The sequence below is a fragment of the Pelophylax lessonae genome (genome assembly GCF_965119305.1).
Source record: "Pelophylax lessonae genome assembly, chromosome: 12".
NCBI lineage: Eukaryota > Metazoa > Chordata > Amphibia > Anura > Ranidae > Pelophylax > Pelophylax lessonae.
The window spans coordinates 215,846,881-215,873,371 of NC_138779.1; the positions used below are offsets into that span (position 1 = coordinate 215,846,881).

Below are 26,491 nucleotides of genomic sequence, written 5' to 3' on the forward strand. Positions count from 1 at the left end.
TACGCAGTGCTTTACAACTTGAGGGTAGACAGTATAAGTACAATACACTTTAATACAGTAGGAATCAGAGGGTCCTGCTCGTTACAATCTAATTGACATTTAATTTATTCATACTTTCTGTAACAATGGCTATTGTTTATTGATGTTAACTTCATTTTTTTTATATGCTTTTGTACCACAATATTTTCACCCTAATAAAAAAGTTTGTATACAAAAAAAAGTAAATAAATACATTAAAAAAAGGAAAATAACGATAATAGTCATACCCTTATTTCGCCACAAGATGGCGCTCGGTTCCAGACCTCAGCCACATAGACGCCGTGGAGTGTGGGGCGTCCAGCTTGTCGGAAGGTGCCCCTGCTGGCGGATTTCGGGAAGTGCAGCGTGCTGACGCCCTGCTGGCGGTGACACATTAAATTCGCGACAGGCGGGAAGAGTGAGCGGCACCGGGAGAGGGTGAGATGGGGGGAGGGGAGCACCGGGAGAGACAATCTGCTGCCAGAACCACAACTCCCAGCTGGGAGAGAGCGACCCGGGGCATGCTGGGAGTGATAGTTCCACTCCGGAGAGTCAGGAGTCTCCTGTGCAAGGCATGCTGGGATCTATAGGGGGTACAGGACATGCTGGGACTTGTAGTGGATTTGCATAGTATGCTGGGACTTGTAAAGGATTTTAAGGATATGCTAAAACTTGTAGTAGTTGCAGGGCATCCTGGGACTTGTAGTAGATTTGCAACGCATGCTGGGAATTGTAAATTTCCAGGACATCCTGGTACTTGTAGTGGATTTGAAGGACTTGTAATGGATTTGTAGGACATGCTGGGACTTGTAGTGGATTTGTAGGACATGCTGGGACTTGTAGTGGAGTTATAGGACAATGCTGGGACTTGTAGTGGATTTGTAGGACATGCTGGGACTTGTAGTGGATTTGTAGGGCATGCTGGGGACTTGTAGTGGATTTGTAGGACTTGTAATGGATTTGTAGGACATGCTGGGACTTGTAGTGGATTTGTAGGACATGCTGGGACTTGTAGTGGAGTTATAGGACAATGCTGGGACTTGTAGTGGATTTGTAGGGCATGCTGGGACTTGTAGTGGATTTCCATAGAATGCTGGGACTTGTAGTGATTTTCAGGTCATGCCGGGAGCTATAGGGGATTTGAAGAACATGCTGGGACTTGTAGTAGAATTATAGTGGATTTGCATTGTATGCTGGGACTTGTTGTGGAGTTATAGGGCATGCTGGGAATTGTAGTGGATTTGTAGGGCATCCTGGGACTTGTAGTGGACTGTCAGGTGGAGGTGTGATCTTCCTTTGGTGGGCGCCCCCCATACCCGGGTGGGGGGTGCTTTAAGATAACCTGTATGGTGGGCTCTGAGGAAACGAGCGCACCGGGTGTAGTGAGAAGATTGGAGACTTTTTTTCTAGTCACAACGGGGGGTGTGACCCCCCAGAGCCCCCATTCCTCCTCTGTATTGGCTGCATCTGGTGTGCTGGGGACGGTTTTGGCCACCACAGGAAAGGGTGGGGGCGGGCCCAGGTTGTGGTTGCCGGGGGTGACGATGCCTGTTGTGGTTGCTGGGGGTGACGATGCCTGTTGTGGTTGCCGGGGGTGACGAGCCTGTTGTGGTAGCCGGGGGTGACAAGGCCTGTTGTAGTTAGTTGCTGGTGGTGACGATGCCTATTGTGGTTGCCAGTGATGATGAAGCTTGTTGTGGTTGCTGGTGGTGATGAAGCCTGTTGTGGTTGCCGGGGATGACGAGGCCTGTTGTGGTTGCCGGTGGTGACGAGGCCTGTGGTGGTGACGAGGCCTGTTGTGGTTGCCGGGGATGACGAGGCCTGTTGTGGTTGCCGGGGGTGACGAGGCCTGTGGTGGTGACGAGGCCTGTTGTGGTTGCCGGGGGTGACGAGGCCTGTTGTGGTTGCTGGTGGTGACAAGGCCTGTTGTAGTTAGTTGCTGGTGGTGATGAAGCCTGTTGTGGTTGCCGGGGGTGATGAGGCCTGTTGTGGTTGCCGGGGGTGACGAGGCCTGTTGTGGTTGCCGGGGGTGACGAGGCCTGTTGTGGTTGCCGGGGGTGACGAGGCCTGTTGTGGTTGCCGGGGGTGACGAGGCCTGTTGTGGTTGCCGGGGGTGACGAGGCCTGTTGTGGTTGCCGGGGGTGACGAGGCCTGTTGTGGTTGCCGGTGGTGACGAGGCCTGTGGTGGTTGCCGGGGGTGACGAGGCCTGTACAGAACTGCCATTCGCTCCCCCCCCCTCCCATCCCCGGCCTATGCACAGTCTGTGTATTTGGTTGGAGGAAAACATTTGTGGGGGGGGGGGGTGTTTCGTGACGTTTATTAAACAATCTAAGAACATTTGGTGGTTAAAGGCGGAGTCATTAGAGGCATTCTGATTGGCTTCTGCTGTGTAAAGCGAGCCGGCCTGTCAGTATCGGGGTTTTACTTTGCTGCATCCAGCCTGTCTGTGTTGCCACCGGCAGCCAATCAGAGACGGCCTTTTTTTTTTTTTTTTAACTTTAGACCCTTTTACCGTCTCTATCTTCCCAGGAATGGATCGGCGCGGTCTGGCACAGGAGCTGCGGAGATGGGTGACGGAGGAGATGGGAGTTCCCCCGCAGAAAGCGCCCCCAGAAGACGTCCTGCAGAGGTGAGGGCCGAACCTGCCAGGGTGAAGAAAGAAAGAGGAGGACCGGTCTTCTCCCACCTGACCCTCCTCTCTTCTCTCTCTTTCCCAGGCTTTTCATTGGACAGTGCGCTGATATCTGGAAGTACGTCACCCGCCATGTGCGCAGCCAGAGGTGAGTCCAACGCCTAAAGCCAGGGCCGTCTTTAACGCAGGGAAAAAGACGTCATGGTAATCCTCCGTCTTCAATGCATAATATATATTAATGACTTCTTGTTGTCTCTTGTAGGACGGTGAGGAACATCGAAGGCAACCTGCTGTGGTATCCTTACTGACCGACGTTCTGCTTTATATGGGCACCAGATGTTCCAATGCTTCATTGTTTCATTATTGGGGGGGGGGCTGGAACCCCTGTCAGGTTTTTATTGCTGTGTGTAAGAGATTCGCCCCGTCTCTGACACACAGTGATTGGAAGGTGTGACACCACCTGGGTGCCTGAGCAGCCAATGGCCAGCAGAAAGGGGAGTGTCCCGTCTCATACAGATGTTATATTTTGTTCCCGGCGTGGGAGTCAAAGGGGGAGGAGTATATATGCGTCCAATGGGGCCACCATTAACGAGAATGTGTACCCCCCCCCCCCCAATAGATATGGAAATTAAAGCCTTGAGATGCGTAAAGGGAGCACAACCCTCCTGATTGGGGTTTTTGGTTTGGCGCCTTGTAGATGGAATTAAAAAAAAATATGATTAATTAGCAAAAAAATAATCAATAACCAATTTAACCAGTTCTGGACCTGAAGGTTTTACCCCCTTAATGACCAGCCCATTTTTTTTGCGATTCTGCACTGCGTTACTTTAACGGACAATTGTGCGGTCGTGCGACGCTGTACTCAAAATTGATGTCCTTTTTTTCCCACAAACAGAGCTTTCTTTTGGTGGTATTCGATCACCTCTGCGATTTTTATTTGTTGCGCCATAAACGAAAAAAAAGAGCGAGAATTCTGAAAAAAAAATATATATATATTTTTTTTTTTTTTACATTCTGCTATAAAACATTCCCCAAAATTTTTTAAAAATCATTTTTTTCATCATTTTAGGCCAATTTGTATTCTGCTACATAGTTTTGGTAAAAAAAAAAAAAAAATCGCAATAAGCGTATTTTGATTGGTTTGCGCAAAAGTTATTATGTCTGCAAACTATGGGAAAGATTTGTCATTTTTATTTTATTTTTTTTTACTAGTAATGGCGTCGATCTGCGATTTTTTTTTTTTTTTTTGTGTGACTGCCACATTTCGGCGGACAGATCGGACCCCTAACTGACATTTTTTACACTTTTGGGAGGACCAGTGACATTACTACAGTAATCAGTGCTAAAAATATGCACTGTTACTGTAATAATGACACTGGCAGGGAAGAGGGTTAACCCTATGGGTGATCAAAGGGTTAAATGTGGGCCTAGGTAGTGTTTACTAACTGTATGGGGGAAGGACTTGTGAAATGATTATAGAGACCTGTGATCCTATATAGAAGGGTCACAGGCGCTCTGTGATCATTCCAGAGAGAAGAACGGTCGGCTGTGTTTACATCAGCTGACCGTTCTCTCTCAGCGGGGAACGATTGCGGGAGCCCGGCTGTGATCGGTGCCGCGGGTCCCCGTGGATCAGTTTTCACGCTGCCTAGTGGGGGTGGCTTGCACTCCCGCAAACCGCCATACAGGTACGGCAATTCGCGCAGCAGTATATATATATATATATATATATATATATATATATATCCTCATGTATATGTTACACCTTGACTCTGAACACAGGTATCAGCAGCTGCAGCACTCGGAGGTAAGTGATCCTCTATCTGAATTTTCCCGTGGGGGGTTGGGAGTACCTTCATCGCCCCGTGTTGTCTATCACTAGGGGAGGCTGTTCTGTTAAAAATTCCCCTTTATGCATTTATATACCTCCTTAGACCCAGCCCTCCAGGACAGTATGGTCACCTGCTGAATCAGCACCATCCACAGGCAGCTTAACTCTTCAATAAGACACAGAAGTTGAACCCGACTCCATTTTATTTCAGCTAATTGCAGTATAGAGGATGTTTTTCCAGTCTTTTGAAATGTGAGAAGAGAGTGGCTTTCCTAAGCCTTATCTCTGTGAAAAACTAATATTGGGAGAACATGGAAGAAATGGGGGAGCTAGCTAGGAGTGAAGTAACTAGCCTTAAACAGCAGGGGAGGAAAGCGGAAGATCCCAAAATCGCAATATAAACAAGTTGTAGTGGCCCAAAATTCCACTAGATGTCAGCAATCAGCAAAAAAATTATATTCTAATGCAGTTTAATGCAAGACAATAAAAAATATATGAAAGTGGAGCTGAAGAGAGGCAACGGGCCAGCCTGGGTGGATGTCGCCAACAAATTGGACAATAAAATCAGAAGATTTACTAATGTTCTCCTGTCCTGGGCAGGTGCAGCGCTCGGCGGAGGAGGAGGAGCAGCAGCACAGGAAGCAGCTGTGTCGGGAGATCCTGGAGCTGCGATCGGAGCTGCAGCATTTGCAGGAACAGATCCAGAGCGCCGAGGAGGAGATCCTCAGCCAAGGTGAGGCAGGACAATTGGAGCGGGAATTTGAGGGGCGGGGGGAGATACATACAATTCCTGAGACTGCATACATGGTACAAGAGATGGTCAGAGACTGCAGACATGATACAAAAGACGGTCAGAGACTGCAGATACGGTACAAGAGACGGTCAGAGACTGCCGATACGGTACAAGAGACGGTCAGAGACTGCCGATACGGTACAAGAGACGGTCAGAGACTGCCGATACGGTACAAGAGACGGTCAGAGACTGCCGATACGGTACAAGAGACGGTCAGAGACTGCCGATACGGTACAAGAGACGGTCAGAGACTGCCGATACGGTACAAGAGACGGTCAGAGACTGCAGACGTGATACAAGAGATGGTCAGAGACTGCAGACGTGATACAAGAGATGGTCAGAGACTGCAGACATGATACAAGAGATGGTCAGAGACTGCAGACAGGATACAGGAGATGGTCAGAGACTGCAGACAGGATACAGGAGATGGTCAGAGACTGCAGACAGGATACAGGAGATGGTCAGAGACTGCAGACAGGATACAGGAGATGGTCAAAGACTGCAGGCATGATACAGGAGACTGTCAGAGACTGCAAACCTAACAGGATCCTATACCCCCATCACATATCTATATCGTATTTATCTCTGTATTCTTCTAGCTGCCGCTCAGTGTTGTGGTCACTATGTAATGTGTACATTGTATCCCCACAGAACTGAACAGCGAGAAGTCGCAGGATTACCGACGCCGCACTCTCCTGCTTCGGGCGTTCAGTAAGAAGAGAGAGGAGGAGTGCGAGACGCTGCGGGAAAGCAACGCTCGGATACAGTACCGCTGCGAGCAGCTGCAGGACGTCAGCCGGTGTGTAGATGACTTCGGGGGGCAGGGGTGGGCAGGAGGGGCGACTGCCCTGTGTGCAATGGGTTATTGCAGGGATGAGGGTGCCCTGACCCTAACCCTAGGGTAAGGAGGGGGGCGCAGTTTGGCATATTTGCCCTGGGAGCTGGATGACCTTGTCCCAGCACTGCTTGGGGTCCTGTCCATTCATCGGGTGGAGTGGATTCTGTTGGTTGTCGGTGAATGTCGGCTGTCCAACATTTTTGTGTTTTCTTTCTGCAGAGTATCTCAGAGGGAGATTATATTTCCTTTGTTGGAAGGCGACTCTGCCAGCAGCGGCTTGCCGGAGCCTGAAGTAATGGTAGGTGACCTTGTACTTTGTCCCCAACATGGCATGATTAAAGCGGAACTCCAGTTTCACAATACCCCCTTCCCCCCTTCCTGAGGAAGTGAAGCCACGACTCCAGTGCTGCACCCCACACTCAAAAGTATTTTCTTTGTGCCAGGATGTGCCCTCACCTTGGATCCAATACAGAAATACAGGTCAGAGGCCCTTTTCCCAGATCACAGTGAGGTTTAGGGTCTTCCAATACTCGCTTATCGACTGCTTCAATATCTAGGTATGTGCTAAATTTATAGGATCGATTCTACTTGCCCAGTCATCGAAGAGCTGAAAAAAAGGCCTACCGTAATATTGCCACAAAATATCAATTCATTAAGAGAGATTGCACTCACGTTTGAAAAAGATAAAAACCACACATTGGGATAGCACAGATCTCATTTCCAGCCTACGTGATGACGTCACCTGGCTTCACCCAACGGGTTGCGTCACTCATCACGTGTCTTCATCAGGGTAAAGGAACCCGTGAGGACAAGGAATGAGACATTTATTTCCCATGTTTTGGTTATAATTGAAGACCTTTTAAAATCCCTGTTTCCTTTTTACAGAGGGACGTCCGGGACGTTTGCCAAGTGCGCTTGCAGTTTTTGCGCTCTCTCCGCGATGACTCCATCTCTGGCTCTTCTTTGTAAGTAGAAACCTCCTGCCGCCTTCTCTATTCTGTTCTTTTCCATTCCCTTAGCGTTAGTTCTCATAAGTTTGACCTTTTTATTCCACGCAGGACCGGAGGGGAGGAGCTTCGCACTTTGGCGCACCAGCAGTGGATGAGCATGGCGGAGGTGAGCAATTTAAAGGCACGATTCGATTACGTGGGACCATTTTTTTTACTTCACTTTGAATAGAGTGGGGAAGGTTAGACGGGTATTTATTGCCATCTATGACCATATTGAGTCTCTCTTTATATTGGCTTCTGATTGGAAGAAGAAGGGTCAGCCATGAGCCAGCTGGAATTTTATTTTGCACATCTCTGTCAGTTGGATGCTGAATAGTATTGGCTTAGAACAAGAAGTGAGGAAATATGGAAAAAAAAATCTAAGTTCTAGTATTCCGTTACGTTAACCTATCAAACGTTTTCATGTCTCGTAGAAAGTCTGGAGCTCTCACCCTCCCAACCACATCGTCTCCTCCCTGGAGCACCTGGCCCTGGAGGCAACGCGGGATATGAGACAGCTACAGTCCTCCCTGGCTTCCGACACCTCCCAGACCTCCAGCAACATCTCCGAGACCACTGGTGAAGGTCACGACAGCAGAGACGCCTTGGAGACCTCCAAACGGGCGAGGTGATTTCCATATGAGAATCTTTTTTTACATCTGAGAGAGCAAATAAGAATACAGGGCTGTCTATACCAAAAGTATGAGTTTATTCTGTATTTGATACAAAGTATGAGTTTATTCTGTATTTGATACATTATATGGCCAAAAGATACATGGACAGCTGACTATCTCATCTTTATAAACTTGTTGGACATCCCATCCAAAGCCATGGCCATTAATATGGAGCTACCCTCAACTCCAACCCCACATCATGGCTGTTAAAATGGGGTTGGCCCCCCTTTTGTGGCTATACCTTCCTCTACTCTTTTGAGAAGACTTCCCACAAGATGTTGGAGGGTGCCATGCCCAGTTGTGAGGTCGGGTAATAATGTTGGATGAGAAGACCTTGTTCATATGTTGGGCCTCACATTGGGTGCAAAGAAAAAAGACCTTATTCATGTGTTGGGCCCCACTTTTGGGTGCCAAACAATAAATATCTGGTTCACGTGTTGGGCACCAAGAAAAATTACCTCATTCATGTGTTGGGCCCCACTTTTGGGTGCCAAGAAAAAATACCTAGTTCACGTGTTGGGCGCCAAGAAAAAAGACCCGATTCATGTGTTGGGCCCCACCTTGGGTGCCAAGAAAAAATACCTGGTTCACGTGTTGGGCACCAAGAAAAATGACCTGATTCATGTGTTGGGACCCACCTTGGCTGCCAAGAAAAAATACCTTTTTCACATGTTGGGCTGCACGTTGGGTGACAAGAAAAAAGACCTGGTTCATGTGTTGGGCGCCAATAAAAAAAAAAAGACCTGGTTTGTGTGTTGGGCACCAAGAAAAATGACCCGATTCATGTGTTGGGCCCCACTTTGGGTGCCAAGAAAAAAATACCTGGTTCACGTGTTGGGCGCCAAGAAAAATGACCTGATTCATGTGTTGGGCCCCACCTTTGGGTGCCAAGAAAAAATACTTGGTTCACGTGTTGGGCACCAAGAAAAATGACCTCATTCATGTGTTGGGCCCCACTTTTGGGTGTCAAGAAAAAATACCTGGTTCACGTCTTGGGCACCAAGAAAAATGACCTCATTCATGTGTTGGGCCCCACCTTTGGGTGCCAAGAAAAAATACCTGGTTCCGTGTTGGGCACCAAGAAAAAGACCTGATTCATGTGTTGGGCCCCACCTTGGGTGCCAAACAATAAATACCTGGTTCACGTGTTGGGCGCCAAGAAAAAAGACCTGATTCATGTGTTGGGCCCCACCTTGGGTGCCAAGAAACAAATACCTGGTTCCGTGTTGGGCGCCAAGAAAAATGACCTGATTCATGTGTTGGGCCCCACCTTTGGGAGCCAAGGAAAAAAATACCTGGTTCACGTGTTGGGCGCCAAGAAAAAAGACCTGATTCATGTGTTGGGACCCACCTTGGCTGCCAAGAAAAAATACCTTTTTCACGTGTTGGGCTGCACGTTGGGTGACAAGAAAAAAGAACTGGTTCATGTGTTGGGCGCCAAGAAAAAAAGACCTGGTTTGTGTGTTGGGCCTAACGTTGAGCCCCAAGAAAAAAGACCTTGTTCATGTGTTGGGCCTCATGGTGGGCGCCAAGAAAATAGACCTGGTTCACGTGTTGTGTGCCAAGAAAAAAGGCCTAGTTCACGTGTTGGGCCTCACATTGGGGGCCAAGAAAAAAGACCTGTTTACCGTGTGGGGCCTCACGTTGGGCGCCAAGAAAAAAGACCTGGTTCACCGTCGACATTCCAATTCATCCCAAAGGTGTTCAGAGCTCAGTGCAGACCACTCCAGTTCTTTCACACTAAACTGGTCATCCATGTCCTTATGAGGCTGGCACAGGGGCACCGTGACACTGGAACACAAAAGAACCTTCACCAAACTATTACCCCAAGATTGGAAGAGAACAATTGTCTACAATGTCTTTGTATGATGTAGTATTAACAGAACTCTTCACTGGAGGTACCAGAGCTCCATCATTTAAAGGGGGGGGTGGACCACATGCCTATGGCTATATAGAAAGGTGTGGTGGTCGGGTGTCTACAGACTTTGGGCCATATAGTGTAGTTGAATAGGCAGCATGACACATCAGAGGTAAGTTCTTGGACTTGCAGGCAGTTGTCTTGTTACCAAGCTTCCTGGATAATATTTTCAGGTTGGTGATTGGCTGTCGGTTCTTTTCAGATCTTACTATGAGGGCGACCATCACAGCTCTTCCAACGCTCTCCCATCCTTTAACAGTCTAATACAGGTATGTATGACTCCAGCATCTCTTGTCTGTTACAGCAAGCAGTTACTGTCTGCATACTGTCTGATCTGCTTTGTACATTGAGCAATGTCCTAATATCCGGCATCTAATGGGGAACATTTTCAAAAAGTAATTTTACAATGTATTTTCCTGAAAACTGTTATTGTAAAATTTGCAAAAAAGTTGGCTGCAGGCATGGTACAGGAAATGTCAGAGGCTGCGGGCATGGTACAGGAGATGCAGAGGCTGCAGGCATGGTACAGGAAATGTCAGAGGCTGCGGGCATGGTACAGGAGATGCAGAGGCTGCAGGCGCATGGTACAGGAAATGTCAGAGGCTGCGGGCATGGTACAGGAGATGCAGGGGCTGTGGGCATGGTACAGGAGATGCAGGGGCTGCAGGCATGGTACAGGAGATGCAGGGGCTGTGGGCATGGTACAGGAGATGCAGGGGCTGTGGGCATGGTACAGGAGATGCAGGGGCTGTGGGCATGGTACAGGAGATGCAGAGGCTGTGGGCATGGTACAGGAGATGCAGGGGCTGTGGGCATGGTACAGGAAATGCAGAGGCTGTGTGCATGGCACAGGAAATGCAGAGGCTGTGTGCATGGTACAGGAGATGCAGAGGCTGTGGGCATGGTACAGGAGATGCAGAGGCTGTGGGCATGGTACAGGAGATGCAGGGGCTGTGGGCATGGCACAGGAGATGCAGAGGCTGTGCATGGTACAGGAGATGCAGGGGCTGTGGGCATGGTACAGGAGATGCAGGGGCTGTGGGCATGGTACAGGAGATGCAGGGGCTGTGGGCATGGTACAGGAGATGCAGGGGCTGTGGGCATGGTACAGGAGATGCAGGGGCTGTGGGCATGGCACAGGAGATGCAGGGGCTGTGTGCATGGTACAGGAGATGCAGGGGCTGCGGGCATGGTACAGGAGATGCAGGGGCTGCGGGCATGGTACAGGAGATGCAGGGGCTGCGGGCATGGTACAGGAGATGCAGGGGCTGCGGGCATATCAAGACATCGCTTGTTTATCAAATCAAAATGTATAACAAACTTTGCTTGTCTTGCAAAACGCTCTCAATCCAAGGTTTTACTGTATGTTAGCATTTCAGGAAAGTGTAAAATCCTAGAGGAGAATGTAGAAAAAGCTTTCTGCTCCTCTCATCAGCCCTGACCGGGTCTCTTCTTTGTGTCCTCAGGAGGGCTGGGCCGAGTCTGTCAAGGTGACCACCCAACTGCGCTGTGTGCAGCACCAGATGCAGGAAGTGTCGGAGAGCCTGGCGGGGAAGATACAGGAAGTGCACAGAAGCCTGGCAGATGACAGCGAGGTCTCCCAGCTCTGCAGGTGGGGAGATCACCGTCTCTTCTTCTGGGTCTGTTCATTCGTTCATTTAAATCCTCCCCCTGGCCTTCCCCCTTCAGTCTTGCACAGTTGTAGCGGCGCCTCTCCTGGACTGAAACCTCTTCCTCTGATTTATACTGCACACTGTAAACTTCTCACAATGTGCATTAGAAGCTGTAGCAAGTACGATAGAGCTCGCTTCATTTTCTGGTTGGAGGATGTCGTGCATCATCAAGTTCTTCCCCAGCCCACCCCTTACACTCAGCACTCCTGGACATGGAAGTATGGAGACTTTATTCCCACTTCAATGTTTAATATGGTAGTAAGTGCAGTTAATGGCTGCAGTACTTTCTGCAGACCACTAGGTGGTGCTAAAGCTGTTTGGACAGCAGCAAGGATTTTATTTCTACAAGTGCACCATCTGCAGGCTGTGGTTGGGTATTGCACACTATAGGTAAACTTTTTAAACTAATCTTTGTCCCATCATCCCATCACACACACACACGAGTTTGGAATAAGAAAAGGGAAATTTAGTTTTTATAAAATCACTTTTATATAGGATTAACTAGTTATGTTTAGTAAACACCAACCGTAAGCTTACTTTTTTCTTTATTAAGGTATTTACTCACCAATCACATAGTTTAAAAGCGAAGTGCCACATCCATAACACATCGTTCTCACTTGCCTATGTGGGGACACATGAAATAGATGTGTGCAGATGCTTTGATCATACAATCCCAGAGCAATTTAAAATGGTAGCATTACTTCAAGTGCAGTTCATGGCTGCAGTACTTTCTATAGACCATTAGGTGGTGCTAAAGCTGTTTGGACTACAGTACGGACTTTATTTTTACAAGTGCGCCATCTGCAGGCTGTAGTTGGGTATTGCACCCTATAACTAGACACTTTGACCTAATTTCTTTGTCCAATCGCCCCCCCCCCCCACACACACACACACACACACACACACACACACACACACACACACACACACACACACACACACACACACATACACAAAGCTTATGAAAATCACTTTTACATATCGGATTAACTAGTTATGTTTAGTAGACACCAACCATAAGTTTACTTTTCTTTATTAAGGTATTTACTCACCAATCATATGGTACGGGCGGCAGAGTGTTGTAGTGGTTAGCACTTTCACCTAGCAGCAAGAGGGTCACTGGTTCAAATCCCAACCACGACCCTACCTGCCTGGAGTTTGCATGTTCTCCCTGTGCCCGCATGGGTTTCCTCCGGGTACTCTGGTTTCCTCCCATACTCCAAAGACTTGCTGGTAGGTTAATTGGATCCTGTATAAAATTGGCCCTACTATGTATGTATGAATGTGAGTTAGGGACCTTAGATTGTAAGCTCCTTGAGGGCAGGGACTGATGTGAATGTGCAATGTATATGTAAAGCGCTGCGTAAATTGACAGCGCTATATAAGTACCTGAAATAAATAAAATAATAAAAGCAGCAAAGCGCCACATCCATAACACTTCAATTTCACTTGCCTTTGTTGGGCAGATGCTTTAATCATACAATCCCAGAACAATTTAAAATGGTAGCACATCCCCACCCTGCAGTATTTCAAGTGCTGTTAATGGCTGCAGTACTTTCTATAGACCATTAGGTGGTGCTAAAGCTGTTTGGACTACAGTACGCATTTTATTTTTACAAGTGCGCCATCTGCATGCTGTAGTTGGGTATTGCACCCTATACCTAGACATTTAATACCTAATCTCTCTTTGTCCCATGGTCTCTTCCCCCCCACATACACACACACACACACACACACACACACACACACACACACACACACACACACATTTTGGAATAAGAAATAGAAAAGAAGTTTATGAAATACATTTACTTTTCTTTATTAAGGTATTTACTCACCAATCGCATAGAATAAAAGCAAAGCGCCACATCCATAACACATCGTTTTCACTTGATTATGTGGGGACACATGAAATAGATGTGTGCAGATGCTTTGATTATACAATCCCAGAGCAATTTAGAGTGGTAGTATATCTCCCTACATTATTTCAAGTTCAGGTAATGGCTGCAGTACTTTCTATAGACCATTAGGTGGCGCTAAAGCTGTTTGAACTATTGTATGGATTTTATTTTTACAAGTGCGCCATCTGCAGTCTGTGGTTGGGTCTTGCACCCTATAGCGAAACATGTATGACTCTGACTCTAATCTCTTTGTCCTATTGTTACCCCCCCCCCCCCCACACACACACACACACACACACACACACACACACACACACACACACACACATTTGGAATAAGAAATGGGAAAGAAGTGTATGAGGCAGATGCTTTGATCATACAATCCCAGAGCAATTTAAAATGGTAGCACACCCCCCCCCCCCCCCCTCCTACATTATTTCAAGTGCAGTTAATGGCTGCAGTACTTTCTATAGACCATTAGGTGGTGCTAAAGCTGTTTGGACTACAGTACGGATTTTATTTTTACAAGTGCGCCATCTGCAGGCTGTGGTTGGGTATTGCACCCTATAACTAGACATTTTTAACCTGATCTCTCCTTGTTCCCCTCTCTCTGGATGAACGGATGTCAGGGCCGCATTTGATGCCGAGCTGCGCTCCGTGCTCCTGCGAGGATGTCAGGATGCTTTGCTGCAAGAATGCCGGGCGTTACAAGAAAGCTCCATGGAGCGGAAGCAGGAAGTGAAACATCTCCAGCAGCAACAGCAGAACATTCAGGACTCGTGCCTCCTGCTGGTCAGTGTGCTGCACTGCGGCTCTGCGTTCATACTCCGCCTTCTCCCTCTCTCTCCTCTTCCGATCTCTGACTCGTTACTTTGTATTTCAGGACAAAAAACAAAAACTGATCCAAATCTTAATAAAGGGAAACTCCACCGCCAAGTCCCAGATTCGGCGCAGCTGCACAGAGGTGAGGTTGGAGATTGCAACACCTTAAAAGGGATCATTGAAAGTATGTTTGTTTTTTTTTTAACCCCTTGGCGCTGACGCCTCCCAGCCCTAAGGGTTTAAGATGCCCGGGAGGCGGGGCGGGTTTTAAGATCATGTGACCGCCATGATTGGCTTTTCGTTAGCCACCTGTAACCGTCGGGAGCCTGCAGGGTGCGCACTCTCGGCAAAGCTGTTTTTACAATATGGCACGCAAATATGCAGCCGCTTAGCGCCAAGGCCCACCCGCCGAGAGGCCGCATCTTTGCATGCGCTCAGCGCCAAGGTGTTAACAAATCTGCATTTTGGGGGTTTAAATTTGGCCCCCCCCCCCATTCATTTCAATGCAAAATCGCCCCCTCATTGACTTCAATGTGACTGCAAAGCAAAATCATGTCCCATTGACTTCAATGCAAAAAAAAAAATGGCAGCCACATTGATTACATTTTAAAAAAGATTTTTTAAAAAACTGTCCGCTTTCAGTTTTGTTTTCAGCGAAATGCGTCCTAAATTTTTGGTTTCGGCAGCGGAATTTTCATTTCGGTTCACCATTAGAAAAAATAAAGAATTTTGGATAGAAAAAAAAAAAAATTTTAAGCTGCAACATCCTTTTGTTGCAACTCGGCACTACTGAAAATCTAGCCTGCAGGCATTTTACAAACCCCTGCAGCGATTTGTGTGCCCAGCTGATGGAAGTGAAGCTTCTTGAGGGCTCATCAGCACCTGTAAATCCTCCATGTTGGGGGCTTGGAGACCCAGCTTGGTTGGGCAGGGCATGCTGGGAGTTATTGTCCCCCTGCTGGGTGATAAATGACTGACGTTTGGTGGGGTTGTGGATCCGAGTAATAAACAGGAAGATGATACTTCAGTCCGGCGTTATTCATATCTGATCCTCCTCTGTCCTCTCATTAGGTGCAGAAATTTGTCGCAGAGAAGCTCCTGCTGCGGCCGCAGGAAGTCTCCCAGGAGTCTCAGCGTCTGAAGGATTCCGTCACCAAGGACGTCCGATACTTCTCTGCCATCTCCCTCCCGGCTCTTCACAAACTCTGCACAGACGGGTGAGCGCTGCTCTGGTCAGACATGGAAACTTAGGGGTTTCCCTGTCTTAGGAGACCCAATTTAACCCCTTCCCGGCCCTTTAAGAGTTATAAAAGCCAGGAGGTGGGCATTTGGGTCATGTGATGTCAGAGCGGACTCATGATCAGCTCCTGATCGCAGGTATGCATCAGGGAGCTTACCAATTTCCGCTGGCTACCGCCCTGGAAGTGCGCTCTCAGCGCAGTAAGGTGCAAACACAGGGCCGCATATATGCAGCTGCTCAGCGTCAAGGCCCACCCGCCGAACGGCTGCATATATGCCTATGGCATGTAATGGAGCAAATAAAACCAACAAAGGTAGGTAGATGTCCACAGACAGCAGGACCTCAAATGAACGGGAATATCCTGGAGGAATATCGACAGCTGGAGGGGGGCTGGCCGTATATGTCACCACTTGCCCCACACTCAAAGGTCCACAGATCGATATGTAGCCATCATAAAAAAAAAAAGTAATAGAAGCTCCATAGTGTAAATTAGTGATTATGCTTTATTGAAAATAAAAAAACACTTACAGTGCAAAAGAGTAAAATCAGCTCAAGCCAGGCCGGCTAGTATGTCCGCCCTTCCTTCCGGGTAGTGTAGGCGACGTCAGCACGCCGTGATCCGACGCGTTTCGTTATAGATGACGTCTTCCTGGGGTATAATAGCGTATGGGATTTGGTTACATATCATTATTGTATTGCATACATATTATTTATGTCTTTATGTACACCAGGTTTTTAGGAAAAGATATCTTATACATTTTTCCAGGCAGCGCCACCTATACCTCTCCCTTAAATATATCCATTCCAATTTTGGGATATGTGAGGTAGGCTGCAGCCTTGTCATACAAATCCTAGAATTTATTTACTTTATTACTTGTTTTCTGGTTCATGTTGTGTGCGTTTTTATTTATTTATTCATTTATTTATTTTTTTAATTATACATTTTATTGAGGATTTAGAGTGAGGCTATACAATAAAAAAAAAAAAAAATATATATATATATTATGTATGTATGTTTATATATATATATATATATATATATATATATATATATATATATATATATATATATATGTGTGTGTGTGTGTGTGTATGTATGTATGTATGTATGTATGTATGTATATATGTATATATATATATATATATATATATATATATATATATATATATATATATATATATATAATAAAAAATAAGAAAAAAAGAACAGCATAGCCGTGCAAAAAGAATGAGAGACAACTTCTTACATGAACAATTAGGACAAAAAGAAAAAAAATACCTTGAGATCTCGAATCTATATTAAGTTTCAATTCTATCTTCTTCCGCTATTTTGTTGCAGTATGATCTTCGAAACATAACCAAAATGGCATAACCTCCCTCCACCCAACCCATTTTCTACTTTTTTTTTTATATATATATATATATATATATATATATATATATATATATATATATATATATATATATGATCCAAAACAAAAAACAATAAATAAAAAAGGGGGGGGAGGAAAGAGGGGGGATCAAATCCACTCCTTCAGGACCAACGGCGAATTAATTCAAGCCATCTCAAGAGGTTGTTTTTTTTTTTTTTTTTTTCTTGATCATTATTTGGCATTGTCCGTGTTCTGATCGTTGTCCTCTCTTTGCCTCATAGTGTAAATGAAGTCCCGACTCTGGACCTTTCCATCAATCGTCTGTCCAGCCCCCACTGTCCGTACCATAATGTCTACAAAGGGATCTACACGAGTGTCGGCCTGTCTTTATATAAGGTAAATCGTTGAATGGACTCGTCTTCCTAACCCCCTGGTGCCAGCACCTCCCGGTTCTTAAAGGGGTTTAGATTCCGGGGAGGAGGGGCAGGGTTCATTATCATGTGATAGGCTGTCACAGCGGTCACATGATCAGAAAGATCCCAATCACAAGGAGCGATTGGGATCTTTCAGTTGGCACACAGAGCGCGCCCTCTCGGCACAGCTGTTTTTGCAATATTGCACGCAAACATGCGGTCGCTTAGTGCCAAAAGGCCCACCCGCCGAGAGACCGCATATTTACGTGTACTCGGCGCTAAGGTGTTAAACAGTAAATTAGCATGCATTTGTAGGTAGGTAGTCACTTTATCATACCAGTTCACCCTTGAACAGTTGGCCCTTGAAGAGATCATAACGCTGGAGGCGTTTCCTGGGCTGTCCCAGCCTGTGATTGGCTATCACCGCAATCATGTGATCAATAACCGTCCTACCAGCTCTCAACGGCTGCTGGGTGACTGTAACAAAAATGGAAATTGAAGCGCACATCACCGCTAAGAGGTCCAGATACAACTTTTATTTCAATAAAAGTCAGGGGGACAATCCAAAAAGTATCCAACGCGTTTTGGGGAGTTCAAGAGCCCCTCCTTCATCAGGATTGCAAAGAACATAAGGACATCTCCATATCAATACAATATCCCCTCCTCGGGGGTCGTATGTAAAACCAAAGTAAGTATCAAAATTAATATACAAATATGAGAACATGAATACTAAACCATTTCAGTTCATTAATTGGTTAAAAGAAAAAAAAAAAGGGGGGGGGGGGACTGATATGTATAAATTGAGCCATACATTGTACAATCTGAATGTACATTGGCTGAAGAACCTCTCCCCTAGTAAATGGAATCCTTTCATGACATCATTGTTTACTACTGTCTGTGATTGGTCACCAGTGATCACATAGTACCTGCACCAATCACAGCAACCCTGTACCAAGTGATAGCTGTGGCCAATCACGCCATCAAAATAGTAAACAAACAATAGCTGTTATATTGGTTACCACTGTAACAAGTAATCATCGTGTAAATAAAAAATATCCCTGATCACCCCCCCAGAGTAGTACTACTCTGCTGACAGTATGTAAAAAAAATTATATATTTATTGATATTACAATTGCGTACTGTCACTGGTCAAAATACATCAGTATAGTTAAAAAAAAAGTGGGGAAAAAAATAATAATTTAATTTCTAGGGCTAGGTATACCTAGGGTGCGTTACGTGCATAGTTCAGGATTACGCTACAGAGTGCAGAGTTCAGGATTACGCTACAGAGTGCAGAGTTCAGGGGTGCACAGAGTTCAGGGGTGCGGTGCGTGCAGAGTTCAGGGGTGCGCAGAGTTCAGGGGTGCGGTGCGTACAGAGTGCAGAGTTCAGGGGTGTGTTATGCCCAACCCGCCCCCAAAGCTTCCTTGCACCTCTTACCTGGGTGGGAGCCTGAGGTGGCAGAATGGAGTTCTGTCACATTCCAGCTGCCAAACTATCCTTCCTACAGACTAAATAATATACACTCACTTGGGGTTTTTTTTACCAAAAGAATGTAGCCGAATAAATTTTGGCCTAAATTTTATGAAAAAATAAAAACTTTGGGGCTTTTATTTTTTTTTTTTTTTTTTTTTTCTTTTTTTAATTTTCAGTATCTTCTTCTTTTTATTTTTTTTTTTTTTTATTTATAGCAAAAATTTAAAAAAACCCAGTGCAGATCAAATACCACCAAAAGAAAGCTCTATTTTGTGTGGGAAAAAAATGATATAAATTTCCTTTGGGTACATCGTTGCATGACCATGCAATTACCAGGTTAAATAGTGCAGTGCTGAATAGCAAAAAAGTGCTCCGATCATGAAGGGGGTAAAACCTTCCTGAGGTCAAGTGGTTAAAAAAAAATAGGAAAACAATAATAAGAATACTAGTAATAATAAATGATAATAAAAACGATTTGATTTCAAATATGAACCCGAGGAGGGAATATTGTATTGATCTTGGATTGATTTATGAAGATTTCCTTATGGTCTTTTTTTTTTTTTCTAGCCTGATGAAGGGGGTGCTCTTGGACCCCTTGAAACACGTTGGGTGCGTTTTTTGGACTTTCCCCCTAACTTCTATCTGGATAAAGTTCTATCGGGTTCTCTTAGCAGTAGTGTGGCGCTTCAATTTTTGTTACATCACATTACAAGCCATGGGGATCCTCTGGGGTGTAGAAGCCACCTGCCCCAGAACAAATGTACTTACATTAACACCGATCCTTTCATATAGTAACACCAGTGAGATACTCTATGGGTCCAGCGCTATTTTTCCACTTTCCTCACCTAGAAGCCATCGGTGACTGCGCTGTCACAGTGTCGGGGCTGTGAAATTGCGCATGCTTCCAGCACCAGAAGTACACATGTGGCGGCGCGGAGTAAGGCCCGCCTCCTTTGGCGGCGCGGAGTAAGGCCCGCCTCCTTTGGCGGCGCGGAGTAAGGCCCGCCTCCTGTGGCGGCACGGAGTAAGGCCCGCCTCTGTACAGCCACATATATGTACAGCTTCAGGAAGCTGCAAATGTCTTATTGGGATGATTGTAGAGGGAATGTCCAAATGTCAGAGATGATGAAACTAAAATGTAAAAGGGAAGCACTTGTACCTCCTGAAATGCGCTGATATAGCTGCCATGTAAAATGGTAAATCAACCAACCTTGGCCCCAGAGAGATGATCATTAGCATTGCAGTTGAAAACGTCTGACGCAAGGGCGGCCATTTTGTTCTTTCACCAAGCTGATCCCTCCTTTTACCTCCCAGGCTCCAGAGACCATCCTCGGTCACATCGCAGATATGAAGAAGCAGCTGCTTTTCCTGCGTTCTCAATCAAAGAGCCGCAATCAAGCCATAAGCAAGATACAGAAGAGGCTGCGGGAGAGCCAGAGCCCAGACACCGACGGTAAGCGGAGTGCCCTTTTATTGATGACCACCACCTCCTGCTGGTGTCACTCCTGGATATCAGGAGTCACATCGTCGGTGGTTTACCTACTGCCCAGGTGATTGAATATTAGGAATTTTTATATATATATAATATTATCTATGTCTCTATTATATATATTTTTTCATATATATATATATATATATATATATATATATATATATATATATATATATATATATATATATATATGTATGTATGTATGTATGTTTTTTTATATATATATATATATATATATATATATATATATATATATATATATATATATATATATATATATATATTTATTTAAAAAAAGAGAGCAGGTTTTGAATCCTGAGGAAGAGGAGCTTGTGGCTCGCCGAATCCTGAGGAAGAGGAGCTTGTGGCTCGCCGAATCCTGAGGAAGAGGAGCTTGTGGCTCGCCGAATCCTGAGGAAGAGGAGCTTGTGGCTCGCCGAATCCTGAGGAAGAGGAGCTTGTGGCTCGCCGAATCCTGAGGAAGAGGAGCTTGTGGCTCGCCGAATCCTGAGGAAGACGAGCTTGTGGCTCGCCGAGTCCTGAGGAAGACGAGCTTGTGGCTCGCCGAGTCCTGAGGAAGACGCGCTTGTGGCTCGCCGAGTCCTGAGGAAGACGCGCTTGTGGCTCGCCGAGTCCTGAGGAAGACGAGCTTGTGGCTCGCCGAATCCTGAGGAAGACGAGCTTGTGGCTCGCCGAATCCTGAGGAAGACGAGCTTGTGCCTCGTGGAATTAAACAGTTATCATGTGTCCACCTTTCAAGACCAGTGAGTCATATAGAATATATATATATATATATATGACTCAGGGGTCTTGAAAGGTGAACACATGATAACTGTTTTATTCCACGAGGCACAAGCTCGTCTTCCTCAGGATTTGACGAGGCACAAGCTTGTCTTCCTCATCCTGAGGAAGATGAGCTTGTGCCTTGTCGAAATGTTGAATAAAATCGTTATCGTGCGTTCACCTTTCAAAACCCGTGAGTGCCGCTCGCTTTTTTTGGGTGTGTATATATAAAGAAAAAAAAAAATAGAGATATATAGATTATATAAAAATCTTACATTTTAATATTATAAAGTAAAAAACACCAGCCCGGTTGATGACCTGATTGGACAGGTAAGTGTCTGTCTGTTAAAAGTCAACAGCTACAGTATTTGTAGCTGCTAACGTTCAGTTTTTTTTTTTTTTTTTTTTTTGAGAAATACAGTTATTGTAGTTCCTCCTATTAATTCCAATCCACTTGTTAATTGTTTAGTCATAGCAATGTGTCCTGTTTGCATCACTTGCAATATACAGTTGACCACCCCTCCTCCTTAACGACCTCAATACCGGGCACTTTCACACCCTTCCTGCCCAGGGCAGTTTTCAGTGCTGTCGCACTTTGAATGACGATTACTCAGTCATGCTACACTGTACCCATATGAAACTTGTATCATTTGTTTTGAGACATAGAATGGTGATTAAATTCCACTAAAAGAAAGCTATCACTTGACCCTTCTTTTTTGGATTGTAAGCTCCAATGTGCGTGGTCCCTCTGATCCCTAGATCATCTGTACTGTCTGCCCTCACTTCATAAAGCTCTGAGCAAACTGTTGGCACTATAATCCTGTATAATAATAATGATAATATATGACTTGGGCCCCCTTTTAAACGTTTCCCTCTTTTACTGTTCTGTGGTTTCCTCCTCTCCCCCCCCCCCCCCCCCCCAGCCCTGCTGAAGCTGCTCTCTGCCCACTACGCCCAGCAGACCGACGATTTGGTTCCACAGCTGCAGCGATTGATCGAGCAATGTGAGAAGAGCCAGGAATACGGGGCAGAGGCCCAGGCCACCATTACTGACTGGTAGGTACAAGCACAGTGCAGGTCACCTGTACTAAGGTAAGGGATAAATTGTGAAGGTCAGGGAGATGGAATCCAGTTTAACAATCGGAGAAAGTAGAATTTTGGGAATGAAACCGGAAATCCTAACCTTAGGTGGAGGTCATATATAACATCCTTAGGTTGAACGATGGCTGCAGCTACAGGCATCATTCATATATCTTGGTTTTTTTTAACTGGCATTCCCATAACGTGTAAAAGCAATCATAGCGGCTGTGCAGCCTCTTGATTTCTTTTACTAACAGTGGAAGGGGATGCCCTTCCACTACCCTCTGGTGCTTCTCCTGGCCATTTCTATGACCCTCAGAGGCCACAAGTGATGTCATGATGTCCCTCCTGGCGCTGGCAGATGTAAACAATGCCATTTTGTTTTTGCTGGAAAGCCTGAGATCTGTGGGGTTTTTACAGGCAGCAGGAGGGGAAATCCTCTTCGGCCCAATGGCGCCTCTCCGGGTTCTCCTGTGCAACCAGAGAGTCAGAAATCTGATCCGGCAGCGGCGCCAGGCCATCTCTATGATCCTAGGAGGTGGGAAGCGATGTCATGACGTCACTTCCAGGTCTGGCAGATGTAAACCCTGCCATTTTGTTTTTTTTTTTTTTTTCTGCTGGAAAGCTGGAGATTTTTATTTTTTTTTTTCTTCCATCTCAGACTTTCCAGCATAGAGGAGAGATGTGAGGACTTATAGACCTCAGATGTCTCCACAAAGAGGACCTGTCATGCCCTATTCCTATTACAAGGGATGTTTACATTCCTTTACATTCAGTAAGAGGAATAGTGCGCCATCATTGGTGTCAGTAGGAGGAATAGTGTCCCATCATTGGTGTCAGTGGAAGGAATAGTGCCCCATCATTGGTGTCGGTGGGAGGAATAGTGCCCCATCATTGGTGTCAGTGGGAGGAATAGTGCCCCATCATTGGTGTCAGTGGGAGGAATAGCATCCCATCATTGGTGTCAGTGGGAGGAATAGTGCCCCATCATTGGTGTCAGTGGAAGCAATAGTGCCCCATCATTGATGTCAGTGGGAGGAATAGTACCCCATCATTGGTGTCAGTGGGAGGAATAGTGCCCCATCATTGGTGTCAGTGGGAGGAATAGCGTCCCATCATTGGTGTCAGTGGAAGGAATAGCGCCCCATCATTGGTGTCGGTGGAAGCAATAGTGCCCCATCATTGGTGTCAGTGGGAGAAATAGTGCCCCATCATTGGTATCAGTGGAAGGAATAGTGCCCCATCATTGGTGTCAGTGGGAGGAATAGTGCCCCCATCATTGGTGTCAGTGGGAGGAATAGTGCCCCATCATTGGTGTCAGTGGGGGGAATAGTGCCCCATCATTGGTGTCAGTGGGAGGAATAGCGTCCCATCATTGGTGTCAGTGGGAGGAATAGCGCCCCATCATTGGTGTCGGTGGAAGCAATAGTGCCCCATCATTGGTGTCAGTGGGGGGAATAGTGCCCCAATGTTGGTGTCAGTGGGAGGAATAGTGCCCCATCGTTGGTGTCAGTGGGAGGAATAGTGCCCCATCATTGGTGTCGGTGGGAGGAATAGTGTCCCATCATTGGTGTCGGTGGGAGGAATAGTGTCCCATCATTGGTCTCAGTGGGAAGAATAGTGCCTCATCATTGGTGTCAGTGGGAGGAATAGTGCCTCATCATTGGTGTCGGTGGGAAGAATAGTGCCTCATCATTGGTGTCAGTGGGAGGAATAGTGCCCCATCATTGGTGTCAGTGGAAGCAATAGTGCCCCATCATTGGTGTCAGTGGAAGGAATAGTGCCCCATCATTGGTGTCAGTGGAAGGAATAGTGCCCCATCATTGGTGTCAGTGGGTGAAATAGTGCCCTAATGGCAAGAAAAACGCCACATTTCAGAGACCATTGCTTTGGAGGAACCCTGCTTGAGGAAGGCTGCTGTAGAGTGCCGGTCCGTGGATTTCTCACATGACTCTCTTTGACCTTCCACAGGTGGGAGCAGCCGGCACAGACATGCCTGCCCTGGGAGCAGAGAGGAGGTCTGACCCTACAACAGTGGCGCGATCGCTGGACTGTAGCTGTGACGGCATTGCAGAGGTCCTCAGGGGGCAGGAGATGATACATTTTAAAATGTTTTGTTTTTTTTGTTTTTTTTTCTGGGGATGGAGGAAACGATATAATATTGCCTATAGCAGAAAATTGCAAACTAACACAACTACAGTAGCACAGAAGACTTTACTTGTACACTGACCACTTGATGGCGCTGAAGAGGAACTCGGCAGGTTTACATGGACGATGGCACAGACATTGTGCGGGCTGGGATTCTCTATTTTAATTGGCTGTCTATGGTTTTGGTGGGCGGATTGACAGGTCCTGTTCATTCATTATCATAAAGATCTAAAGGAAGCAAATGGGACCTTAAGGCGCCGTACGCAAAATTGTTCAAAATAATTACATTCTGTATAAGGACTCTTTGTTTTGCAGTTGTTTGCTGGGACTTGTAGTTCTGCAGCAGCGGTTGGATTACGAGTTTTTGCACATCTGCTGAAGTTTTCTGTTATAAGACTCAATAATAACTTTGCATTATAGAATGTTTTTGGTTCTTTATTAAAGGAACACTTAATGCCAAATCCTTTTATTTTTTTTATGTATAAGAGCAACTGGAGACATCAATAAATCTAGAATAGATTTCATACTTGAGCAATTTTAAAACGCTGCACAGTTTACATTATCTAACATTTTATATCATTTAAATTAATTTTGTAGCGCTGCTTTTTTTTTTTTTTTTTCGTTTTTTTTTTTTTTTTGTTTGTTTTTTATTCTATACACGGGGAAAGGCCAGGGCGAATCTTTCCAAAAATATGGGAGTGTCTTATTGTGCTTTTTTTTTTTTTTTTTTTTTTTTTGAGACAAGGTGTCAGCTGTGTGGTTGGAAATTCTACAAACAAATCACTAGAGCCCACATATATTATTAATTTTTAACCCCTGTTGGTTTTTTATTGCTTTGTGAAAAGTCTAAAAAAAAGAAAAAAAAAAAAAAGTGTCGACCTTAGACCTTAAAGTCCAAAATCTTTTAACTTTTACCTCCTCTTCCTGACCTTTTGTGATGCGGCATTGCGGTACTTTAACTGACAATTGGGCGATTTGTGCAACACTGTACCCAAATAAAATGTCTTTTTTTTTTTTTTTCCCCCACAAACAGAGCTTTTTTATGGTGCTGTTAAATCACCTCTGTGGTTTTTATTTTTTGCGCTATAAACAAAAAGACAGAAAATTTAAAAAAAAAATAAATATATATATATATATATATATATATATTTTTTTTTTTTTTTTTTATTATTTCTGCTAAAACATATCCAATAACAAAAATTAAAAAAAAAAGTTCTTTATCAATTTAGGCCACTACATATTCTGCTACATATTTTTGGTAAAAAAAATCCCAATAAGCGTATATTGATTGGTTTACACAAACGTTCTAGCGTCCACAAACTACGCGATTATATATATATATATATATATATATATATATATATATAATATAATATAATATATATATATATTTTTTTTTTTTTTTTTTTTTTACTAGTAATGGCGGAGATCAGCGACTTATAGCAGCGGACATTCTGAAAATTTTGACACTTTGTGGGGACCAGATACACTACAACCCGTGGTTGCAGGAAAGAAAATCGCTCCATCTACGGCTGGCCTAACCCTTTAGAGTAAAAACTCTAGCTGTACATATTTCCCGTATTGCCTGTGTTCTGTTTTGGGAGATTTCTCCTCACTTCCTATCCTGGTAAGCGGAGATTCTACTCTCACCTGCTTCATTATATTCCCCCATATATGACCCCTCATTAGTGGCAGAAATTATTCCCCACTGTTGGTGTCAGTGGGAGGAATAGTGCCCCATCATTGGTGTCAATGAGAGGAATAGTGTCCCATCATTGGTGTCAGTGGGAGGAATAGTGCCCCATAATTGGTGTCAGTGGGAGAAATAGTGCCCCATCATTGGTGTCAGTGGGAGGAATAGTGCCCCATCATTGGTGTCAGTGGGAGGAATAGTGCCCCATCATTGGTGTCAGTGGGAGGAATAGTGCCTCATCATTGGTGTCAGTGGGAGGAATAGTGCCTCATCATTGATGTCAGTGGGAGGAGTAGTGCCTTATATCATTGGGGAGGGGAAATACTGGCCCATGAACCAGATAACGGCTTGCAAATTGCCCCAGTTTGGCGGACCTTGCCCTATTGCAATAGGCTGTTCACACCTTATATTGGGTGCTGATAGTGTCACAGCCAATAATAACAACCGAATCGAACCCTCAGGATCTAGCCAGAAAAATACGTTTTGTTCCGGAGTTCCACTGTAACATCTGCCATTTAACTGCCAGTATTTCAGGCAAATCGCACAGATGTAGGACTGTATGCTATGATTTTCTCCTGCCCTAAGTTACCCAAACTGTTGCAGTTTCTCTGAATGAGTCAAACCCCGACAAACTTTTATAACCGCTGCGATCAAGGGATGGAAATTTCCACTTCTCGTGACACCAATTCACAAAGAACATTAT

General features: G+C 45.3%; 1 protein-coding gene across 1 annotated transcript; it reads left to right on the forward strand.

The window, feature by feature from the left end:
* The first annotated feature begins 393 nt into the window (after positions 1–393).
* Positions 394–24,137, forward strand: HAUS5 (HAUS augmin like complex subunit 5). The gene is made up of 20 exons (XM_082273522.1): positions 394–456; positions 2,549–2,648; positions 2,737–2,799; positions 2,914–2,946; positions 4,434–4,458; positions 5,083–5,215; positions 5,927–6,074; positions 6,333–6,411; positions 6,999–7,078; positions 7,172–7,229; positions 7,537–7,730; positions 9,897–9,963; positions 11,161–11,306; positions 13,898–14,060; positions 14,152–14,232; positions 15,162–15,307; positions 16,985–17,099; positions 19,907–20,045; positions 21,791–21,923; positions 23,919–24,137. Exons 2-20 carry the CDS (start codon positions 2,551–2,553, stop codon positions 24,043–24,045), a joined length of 2,028 nt encoding a protein of 675 aa, XP_082129648.1. The 5' UTR covers positions 394–456; positions 2,549–2,550; the 3' UTR covers positions 24,046–24,137.
* Positions 24,138–26,491: the final 2,354 nt, after the last annotated feature.

Excerpts from the sequence above, each read along its gene's own strand:
- HAUS5 (XM_082273522.1), top strand. The coding sequence starts at position 2,551 with ATGGATCGGCGCGGTCTGGCACAGGAGCTGCGGAGATGGGTGACGGAG. Across the intron at positions 6,412-6,998 it reads TGCCGGAGCCTGAAGTAATG|AGGGACGTCCGGGACGTTTG; the intron begins GTAGGTGACCTT and ends TCCTTTTTACAG. Across the intron at positions 14,233-15,161 it reads TTCGGCGCAGCTGCACAGAG|GTGCAGAAATTTGTCGCAGA; the intron begins GTGAGGTTGGAG and ends TCCTCTCATTAG.